The 9,982-nt window shown below is 59.5% G+C and overlaps 1 protein-coding gene across 1 annotated transcript; it reads right to left on the bottom strand.

Annotated features, from left to right (window-relative positions):
• Nucleotides 1-1,602: 1,602 nt before the first annotated feature.
• Nucleotides 1,603-9,418, bottom strand: LOC134173825 (aldehyde dehydrogenase family 3 member B1-like). Its single transcript, XM_062638240.1, has 10 exons — nt 9,189-9,418; nt 8,480-8,642; nt 4,781-4,891; nt 4,539-4,659; nt 4,364-4,449; nt 4,075-4,156; nt 3,143-3,529; nt 2,776-2,942; nt 2,476-2,575; nt 1,603-1,835 (listed from the first exon to the last, which is right to left on the bottom strand). Exons 1-10 carry the CDS (start codon nt 9,311-9,313, stop codon nt 1,642-1,644), a joined length of 1,536 nt encoding a protein of 511 aa, XP_062494224.1. The 5' UTR covers nt 9,314-9,418; the 3' UTR covers nt 1,603-1,641.
• Between the last annotated feature and the right edge of the window lie 564 nt (nt 9,419-9,982).

The following is a 9,982-nucleotide window of genomic DNA, read 5'->3' as shown; positions in this document are numbered from 1 at the left end:
GGGTGGTGCTCAGCAGCACTGAGCCCTCATCGAGGAGGTTCCAGTCCCTCCTGCTCTGCCAGGGAGGTGGGAGCAGAGACAGGAACCTGTCCTGAGCTATCCCAAGGGATATTCCATACCGGATACTCCATACATGCCATGCCCAGGGTAGAAATGGGGGCCGGGGATTGGCTGGGAGCTGCTCGGGTGCTGTGCATCCCTTGCTGTGTTTCCCCATTCCCTTTATCCCTCTATTTACCGTGCTCCATCACTAACCTGTTCTCTCATCCCTTGGTTTTCCCATTCTCCTTCCCATCCCACCATTGGGAAGGGAGTGCTTGGATCGGACTTAAACCTCCCGGCAGGATGGGACCTGAGGGTGCTGCTGCTGCTGCTGCCAGCCCAGCTCTGCAGGAGGACAGGACCCAGCTCCTGGCTGCAGATGGAGGTGGTGGACACTGAGGATGCGCCTGAAGATCCCTCCCCTCCCAGATGCTGGGGTTATCCCATTGCATCTCCAGCAGCACCCGGGCCATATTCTGCCCGTCACAGGGGTTCTTGTGCTCTGCTGGGCATGCTGGCACCGTGATGCTCCCCACAGAGGTGCTGCCCCAGGGCAGCGTGAGCCCAACATGGTCAAAACCATGCCAGGAATCAACATCGGGCTCACAGGGGCAGCCCCATGGCTCTGCTGGTGCCGTGGAAAGGATGGGATGGGACAGGAGCATCCCTCTGGGATGTAGGGATAAAGAAACCCCTTTAGGTCCGGTCTTCCAGTGCCTAAAGGGGCTGCAGGAAACCTGGAGAGGGGCTTGGGACAAGGGCCTGTAGGGGCAGGCCAAGGGGGATGGCTTGAACCTGCCCAATCCATGCGAGACAGGGGGCAAAGGGGACTGGGATGAGCCCAGCTCCAGGCTTTGGGAGCAGAACGTTGCTGTGGACCTTCCCAAAGGGTGAACTGGCAAAGGGCATCACCCAGAGCCCTCCTGCCCCTCTGCCATGGCCGGCAGTGATGGAAACGGGGACCTGTGGGACCCCTCCAGTCCCTCCTGCAACCCCGCCAGCTCCCAGAGCACCCTCCCAGTTCTTCCCTCTTCCTGACCCCCATCTCCATCCCACAGGCTGATGGAGTGGGATGGGATAGGATGGAATGGGATGAGATGGGATGGAATGAGTTTTAATGGGATCAGATGGAATGGGATGGGATGGGATGGCATGGCATGGGGTGGAATGGGATAGGATGGAATGGGATTGAATGGAATGGGATAGGATGGAATGGGATTGAATGGGATGGGATAGGATGGAATGCGATTGAATGGGATAGGATGGAATGCGATTGAATGGAATGGGATGGGATGGAATGGGATAGGATGGAATGCGATTGAATGGAATGGGATGGGATAGGATTGAATGGGATTGAATGGAATGGGATGGGATAGGATGGAATAGGATTGAATGGAATGGGATGGGATAGGATGGAATGGGATTGAATGGAATGGGATGGGATGGAATGGGATGGGATAGGATGGGATGGGATGGGATGGGATGGGATGGGATGGGATGGGATGGAAGCACACAGGCCTCCCCGGATGGAAGGCAACACCTTTCATGGCCCATGGGCACCAGTCCCATCACGGAGGGAGGAGACTGGATAGGGAATGCTCAGAGCAGGGTGCAGGAGCCCTTGTGCTTCACCCCGGAGGCAGCGCAGACGATGCCCAACCTGTGCTGGCTGTAGGGGGGGTAGCGCAGGGCATTGAGGGCCTCCAGGCCCATGTTGCGGTGCAGGCACCCGCGCTGGTGGCTGAAGGTGTCGAAGGTGAACTTGCCGTGGTACTTGCCCAGCCCGCTGCAGCCTGGAACACAGAGCACAGGGCTCCAGGCGGCTGGATGGGGGCATCCTTCATCCCGTCCCCTTCACCACCAGCTGGTACAAGACCCTCTGTGAGGGTGCTGAGGCGCTGGCACAGAGTGCCCAGAGAAGCTGTGGCTGCCCCATCCCTGGCAGTGCTCAAGGCCAGGTTGGACACAGGGGCTTGGAGCAAGCTGCTCCGGTGGAAGGGGTTGGGGTTGGAATGGGATGGGATGAGCCTTAAGGTCCCTTCCAGCCTAAACCACTTTGGGATTCTATGATACTTAAGCTCCCCTCTCGGGGCAGCCGGTGATGGAGACTTGTGCCTGGCACCACGTCTTCATCCAGCTGCTTTCTAACACCAGCATCGTGGGGAGCGCTGGCCGTGGCCAAGCTTCCCGAGGGAGTGATTTGAAGAGGACCATGGAGGTGGTCTACATGGATGCCCAAGTGGAATCATGGAATGGGTTGGGTTGGAAGGGAGCTTCAAGCCCATCCAGCTCCAACCCCCTGCCACGGGCAGGGACCCCTTCCACCGGAGCAGCTTGCTCCAAGCCCCTGTGTCCAACCTGGCCTTGAGCAGTGGCAGGGATGCTCTGAGGCTCAGCCCGCAGCGAGCAGGGATGGACGGGGTTTGCACCTACCGATGCCACCGAAGGGCAGCGAGGTCAGGATCATGTGCATGAGGGTGTCGTTGCTGCAGAAGCCACCGCTGCTCGTGCGCTCCAGGACCTGGGCCACCACCTGGGAGGGGAGCAGAGGAGGTGGAGGTGAGGCTCGGAGCCTGCTTCCAGCCCCAACCCTTCCCCACCACCCGGCCTGGCTGCTCCGAACCAAAGCTTTGCAGGAGGAGCCTGCTTTAACACCATAGAATCCACCAGGTTGGACAAGGGGCAGCAGGTCCAACCTGCAAGCATGGGGCGAGCGCAGCCCCTGGGCCATACCTTGTCATCAGAGGAGAAGACATAGACGGCCAGCGGCTGCTCGCGGCTGTTGATGAACTCAACGGCTTCATCCACGCCAGCCACGACGACGATGGGCAGGATGGGGCCGAGGATGATCTCCTGCATGATGGGATCCGAGGGCTGCACGTCCGCCAGGACGGTCGGAGCTGCGGAGGAGCCACCCCAAGGCAGCAGAGGTTGGAGGGGACGCCTTGCTCCTCTCCCCGAACCCCATCGCTCCTCTGCGGAAGGCCGACGCGTCCAGCTCCAGGACTCCCATGGGAGCCTTCCCGGAGCGTCCCCTCCGTCCATCACTGACGGGACCCTCCCCAGGACCCAAGCACACGGGTGCAGACGGAGCCCTCACCGATGTACCGCTCCTCCTCCTCCGCCTGCCCGCCGATGGCCACCCTCCCGCTGCGCAGCAGCGCCCGCAGCCGCTGGAATTCCTTCTGGTCCACGATGCGCCCGAAGTCGGGCGATTCCCGAGGGTTGGAGCCATAGAACTCGGTGATGGCCTCGCGCAGGGCGGGCAGCAGCTTCTCCTGCAGCTCCAGGGTGCAGAGCACGTAGTCGGGGGCCACGCAGGTCTGCCCCGCGTTGAAGAAGCGGCCCCAGGCCACCCGCCGGGCCACGCTGCGCACGTCGCACGGCTCCGACACGTAACAGGGGTTCTTGCCCCCCAGCTCCAGCGTCACCGGGGTGAGGTGCTGGGCAGCGGCTGCCATCACCACCCTCCCCACGGAGGGGCTGCCTGCGGGCAAGGGATTGAGGTAGGAGCCCAGCATGGGCACACAAGCCGTGTCCTCAGTGCCGTGGGTTAGGGGTGGCCTTGGCAGTGCTGGGGTAAGGTTGGACGTGGTGGTCTCAAAGGTCTTTTCCAGCCCGGTGGGTTCCGTGGTTCTATGCTACAGCCCAAGCCATGGCCTTCACTTCCTTGGGAAGGGATGAGCCTAAGGTCCTTTCCAACCCAAACCATTCGATGAGGAGCCGGGAGGGCCGTGTCGAGCCCCACTCCTGTCCTGCACCCACCTCGGTGGATGCTGAGCCCTCACCTCCATCCCCACCCTCCATCCCCATCCCAGTTCAACCATTACGAACCCCAGTTATGGCTATGAGATGCTCGGACATCCTGACACCACATCCCCAACACAATGAGCCCTATCTTCACAGCGGACCAGTAAGGGGATGCTGCCCAGCAACTCAGATGGATGGGAAAGGTGAGGACCAGCAAGGGGTTCAGTGGGAACTCCATCCCACATTGCACCAACCCCACATCAGGCTCTGCTCTGGACATACCAGTGAAGAAGATGTAGTCAAACTTGTTCTCCAGCAGCCTGCTGGTCTCCTGAGCACCAGCGGTCACCACGGCAAAGCAGTCCTGCAGTGCAAGAGGAAGGGTCCCCCACGGTCAGCATCACCCATGTCTGCTGTGTCCCCATCCCCACCAACAGCATCCCAGGCACGTGGACACCGGAGGAAGGAGGTACAGCAGCGCCTCAGAGCAGCGCTGGTGAGGGCAAGGCAGGGTTGGGAACACCATGGCCCTGGGGCAGGGATGGGGATAAGGGCAGGAATTGCTCCTTACTCTATCCAGGTAACGGGGCAGCACCTCAGCCATGAGTTTCTCAACGTTCTTAGTCATCTCGGAGGGCTTGAGGACAGCACAGTTGCCTGGGGGGGGGGGAGATGGAGAGGACATCATCGCAGTGACCGGGGGCCAACCAGCCCTTGGGGCCCCCCAGCCTGGATGCTCAGCTCACCAGCAGCGACAGCCCCAATGAGAGGCCCCAGGAGGAAGCTGACGGGGCAGCACCACGGCCCCAGGATGAGCACCACGCCATAGGGCTCCTTGCGGATGAAGGCAGAGTCCAGCCGCGTGGCCTGGGGGACAGCCACCCCGTGAGTGCCCCATCTCCTCGCTGCGGGCCCCTATCCCCGCGCCCCATCGCACCCAGCTCTGCGCAGGGCGCGGGTCCTGGCCCCATCCTCGCCCTGCTCTCACCAGGTTCCTCTCCACGGGCTCGTCCTTCATCCACTGGCTCAGGTTGTTCAGGGTCGCGTGCAGCTCGTTCTTGCACAGGAGGATCTCGGCCAGTTCGGCTTCGAAGGGGGGCTGAGGACAAGGAGCCATTATCCCTATATAGACCTTATCCCCATATACACCTTATCCCTATATACATACCTTATCCCTATATACACCTTATCCCTATATACACCTTATCCCTATATACACCTTATCCCTATATAGACCTTATCCCTATATAGACCTTATATAGACCTTACCCCCTTATCGCCCCCATATATACTTTTTCCCTATATACACCTTATCCCCATATATACCTTTTCCCTATATACGCCTTATCCCCATATACACCTTATCCATATATACGCCTTATCCCTATATACACATGATCCCTATATACACATGATCCCTATATACACATGATCCCTATATGCACATGATCCCTATATGCACATGATCCCTATATACACCCCTGAAGGCTCAAACCAGCCGGTCCCGAGGGATACCCACCACCCAGGAGGCACGACTTGGCAGGAAATGGGGTGGCAAAGGGAACAGCCAGCTTTTGGGGCCTGTTCTGTCGGCGTTTGGGCAGAGGGAGCTGAGGAAGCCTGGAGAAGACCCACAGCTGAGGCTGCAGGAGGGAGCGCAGGAAGCAAAGGACGCCTGCGCAAGGGATGCTCATGGAATCGTGGACTGGTTTGGGGTGGAAGGGGCCTCAAAGCTCACCCAGCTCCAACCCCTGCCTTGTGGAGGGGGAGCCTGCAGGAAGGAGGAGCTGGGGAGCAGAGCAGGACCATGGCTCAGCAGCAGGAGGAGGGAGGTGGAAGAAGCGGGGCGGCTCCTCCGGGGGGGAGGCAGCAGGAGGGGAACAGCGCGGTGGGGCCTCTTCCAAGGAAAAGGGAACCTGGGGCCGAGGGGGAAGCACTGCGGGTGATGTGAAGGGCATCCATCACCACTGGTGACATCCATCAGCACTGGTGACATCCATCAGCACTGCAGTGACATCCATCACCTGCAGTGACATCCATCACCACTGCAGTGACATCCATCACCACTGCAGTGACACCCATCAGCACTGATGACATCCATCAGCACTGCAGTGACATCCATCACCACTGCTGACATCCATCACCGCTGCTGACATCCATCACCACTGCACTGACATCCATCACCACTGCAGTGACATCCATCACCACTGCAGTGACATCCATCACCACTGCTGACATCCATCACCACTGCAGTGACATCCATCACCACTGCTGACATCCATCACCACTGCTGACATCCATCACCTGCAGTGACATCCATCACCACTGCTGACATACATCACCTGCGGTGACATCCATCACCACTGCAGTGACATCCATCACCACTGCTGACATCCATCACCTGCGGTGACATCCATCACCACTGCTGACATCCATCACCACTGCTGACATCCATCACCTGCAGTGACATCCATCACCACTGCTGACATCCATCACCTGCGGTGACATCCATCACCACTGCTGACATCCATCACCACTGCTGACATCCATCACCTGCAGTGACATCCATCACCACTGCTGACATCCATCACCTGCAGTGACATCCATCACCTGCAGTGACATCCATCACCACTGCAGTGACATCCATCACCACTGCAGTGACATCCATCACCACTGCTGACATCCATCACCACTGCTGACATCCATCACCACTGCGGTGACACCACTGCGGTGACATCCATCACCACTGCTGACATCCATCACCACTGCTGACATCCATCACCACTGCGGTGACATCCATCACCTGCAGTGACATTCATCACCACTGCGGTGACATCCATCACCACTGCTGACATCCATCACCACTGCAGTGACATCCATCACCACTGCAGTGACATCCATCACCACTGCTGACATCCATCACCACTGCTGACATCCATCACCACTGGTGACATCCATCACCACTGGTGACATCCATCACCACTGCGGTGACATCCATCACCACTGCTGACATCCATCACCACTGCAGTGACATCCATCACCACTGCAGTGACATCCATCACCACTGCTGACATCCATCACCACTGCGGTGACATCCATCACCACTGCTGACATCCATCACCACTGCAGTGACATCCATCACCACTGCAGTGACATCCATCACCACTGCAGTGACATCCATCACCACTGCAGTGACATCCATCACCACTGCAGTGACATCCATCACCACTGCAGTGACATCCATCACCACTGCAGTGACATCCATCACCACTGCAGTGACATCCATCACCACTGCTGACATCCATCACCACTGCAGTGACATCCATCACCTGCAGTGACATCCATCACCACTGCTGACATCCATCACCACTGCTGACATCCATCACCACTGCAGTGACATCCATCACCACTGCACTGACATCCATCACCACTGCAGTGACACCCATCAGCACATCACACCACTGCAGTGACATCCATCACCACTGCAGTGACATCCATCACCACTGCAGTGACATCCATCACCACTGCTGACATCCATCACCACTGCAGTGACATCCATCACCTGCAGTGACATCCATCACCACTGCAGTGACATCCATCACCACTGCTGACATCCATCACCACTGCAGTGACATCCATCACCACTGCTGACATCCATCACCACTGCAGTGACATCCATCACCTGCAGTGACATCCATCACCACTGCAGTGACATCCATCACCACTGCTGACATCCATCACCACTGCGGTGACATCCATCACCACTGCTGACATCCATCACCACTGCAGTGACATCCATCACCACTGCTGACATCCATCACCACTGCTGACATCCATCACCACTGCAGTGACATCCATCACCACTGCAGTGACATCCATCACCACTGCTGACATCCATCACCTGCAGTGACATCCATCACCACTGCAGTGACATCCATCACCACTGCACTGACATCCATCACCTGCAGTGACATCCATCACCACTGCAGTGACATCCATCACCACTGCTGACATCCATCACCACTGCAGTGACATCCATCAGCACTGCAGTGACATCCATCACCACTGCTGACATCCATCACCACTGCAGTGACATCCATCACCACTGCTGACATCCATCAGCACTGCTGACATCCATCACCTGCAGTGACATCCATCACCACTGCAGTGACATCCATCACCGCTGCACTGACATCCATCACCTGCAGTGACATCCATCAGCACTGCTGACATCCATCACCACTGCAGTGACATCCATCAGCACTGCTGACATCCATCACCACTGCAGTGACATCCATCACCACTGCTGACATCCATCACCCCTGCGGGTGGATGGGGCAGGCGATGCCAACCAAGCCAAGGCAGAGCCCACACGGGGCTTTCCAAGGGGAAGCAGAGCAGAGGCACCTGGGAGCTCACAGCAGGGCGCAAGGAAGAGGAAGCAGAGCCCAGGGCCCAGGAAGGAACGGGGTGGAGGAGCACGGGCAGGGGGATGCTCCCGCCAGACCCACAGGGGCTTGGGCATGAAGGGAGCTTAAAGCTCCTCCAGCTCCAACCCCTGCGTGCGCCCAGACACCTTCCACCGGAGCAGGATGCTCCAAGCCCCATCCCACCCCCTGCCCGCCCGCAGCCCCGCGGCACCTCCAGCCTCTGGTCCCCCATTCCCGGCTCCCCCCTTTCCCCTCACCTTGCCCACGTCCAGGGCCGTGGCCTCCAGGATCTCCTGCTTCTTGTCCTCCAGGAAGCGGCCCAGGGCCTCCAGCTGCGCCACCCGGTACTCCATGGGCCGCGTCTTCCCCGAGAGCCAGGCTGCCCGCAGCAGGGCCACCAGCCCCGCATAGGGGTTCCCGCTGCACGCATGGGGCTGTCAGAGGGACCCCAAGCCCATCACAGCCCCATGTGTTGTCCCCCCACAGCGCCCCAAACGGGAGCCCCACAGACCCCAGGGATGGGGCAGGGAGTCCCCCCTGTGCCCCCTCCATGGCACTGATCCCAGCGTTCCCTTCTCTCATCCCTTGGTCCACGGACCCCAAACCTGTCCCCCAGCACCCTTCATCAGCACCCAGCTCCTCATCACCCCAACCCAGCATCACCCAGCACCCCGTGGTGAGGGCAGAGCACCCAGACCCCTCCCACTCCCATTCATCCCAGCCTCACGCTCTCCCATCACCATCCATGCTCCCCTTCCCATCACCACCCTCATCCTCCTCAGGAGCATTCCCAGCCCCGGGAGCTGCTGGGATGTGGTGGCCCCTGGACCCCAAACCTGTCCCCCAGCACCCTTCCTCAGCACCCAGCTCCACATCACCCCACACCAGCACCAAACAGCACCCTGGGGTGACGGCAGAGCACCAAGCACCGTCAGCCTCCCCTCCATGCCAGCCTCATTCTCTTACCTCACGCCATTGCCATCGATGCTCCCCTTCCCATCACCACCATCATCATCCTCAGGAGCATTCCCAGTGCCACTGCCCGGGAGCTGCTGGGTGCCAGGCTCTGGGAAGATGCTCCTGGTTTCCATGATCCCAAGGGAGCAGGACGGGGCTGGAGCTTCACAGCGAAGGATTCCAAGGGATGGAAAGCACAAGCTCCCCAGCGCAGGTAACTAACGGGGTGCTCTGCCCAGAGGAGGGGTGCCAGGACCCTGCTGAGGTGTGGGGCAGGCTGGCTGCTGCCTTGGGGGCTGGTACAGCCTGCGGAGGGAGGCTGCCCGCTTCCTCCTCTGCCCCACCGCACCTCAGCGCTGGCTCCGCTCCAGCCCCAAGCACTTGGCATGCAAACCGTGCCCCCAGATCCATCCCTGGAGCACCCCGACAGCAGCCACCAGGTATGGGATGGTCGTGGAGCCATGGAGTCAGCCACGTTGGGAAAGAGCTTTAGGGTCATCCAGTCCAACCACTGCCCAGCGCTGCCAAGGCCACCACTGACCCACGGCCCCAAGAGCCACATCCACACATCCTCTAAGCACCCCCAGCCCTGCCCTGGGCAGCCTGTTCCAATGCCTGAGCACCCTCTGGGGCAGGAATTGTTCCTCAGCTCCATCTAAACCTGCCCTGGTGCAGCTTGAGGCCGTTTCCTCTTGTCCCATCCCTTGTTCCTTGGGAGCAGAGCCCAGCCCCTCCTGGCTCCATCCTCCTCTCAGGCACTTGGAGGCAGCCATCAGGTCCCCCCTGAGCCTTCTCTTCCCCAC

This window comes from Pezoporus occidentalis, unplaced genomic scaffold (assembly GCF_034315485.1).
Source record: "Pezoporus occidentalis ecotype Australia unplaced genomic scaffold, CSIRO_AGI_Poc_V1 ctg555, whole genome shotgun sequence".
Taxonomy (NCBI): domain Eukaryota; kingdom Metazoa; phylum Chordata; class Aves; order Psittaciformes; family Psittacidae; genus Pezoporus; species Pezoporus occidentalis.
The sequence above is the reverse complement of the archived record's forward strand: the minus strand, read 5'-3'. Positions and strand labels throughout refer to the sequence as shown.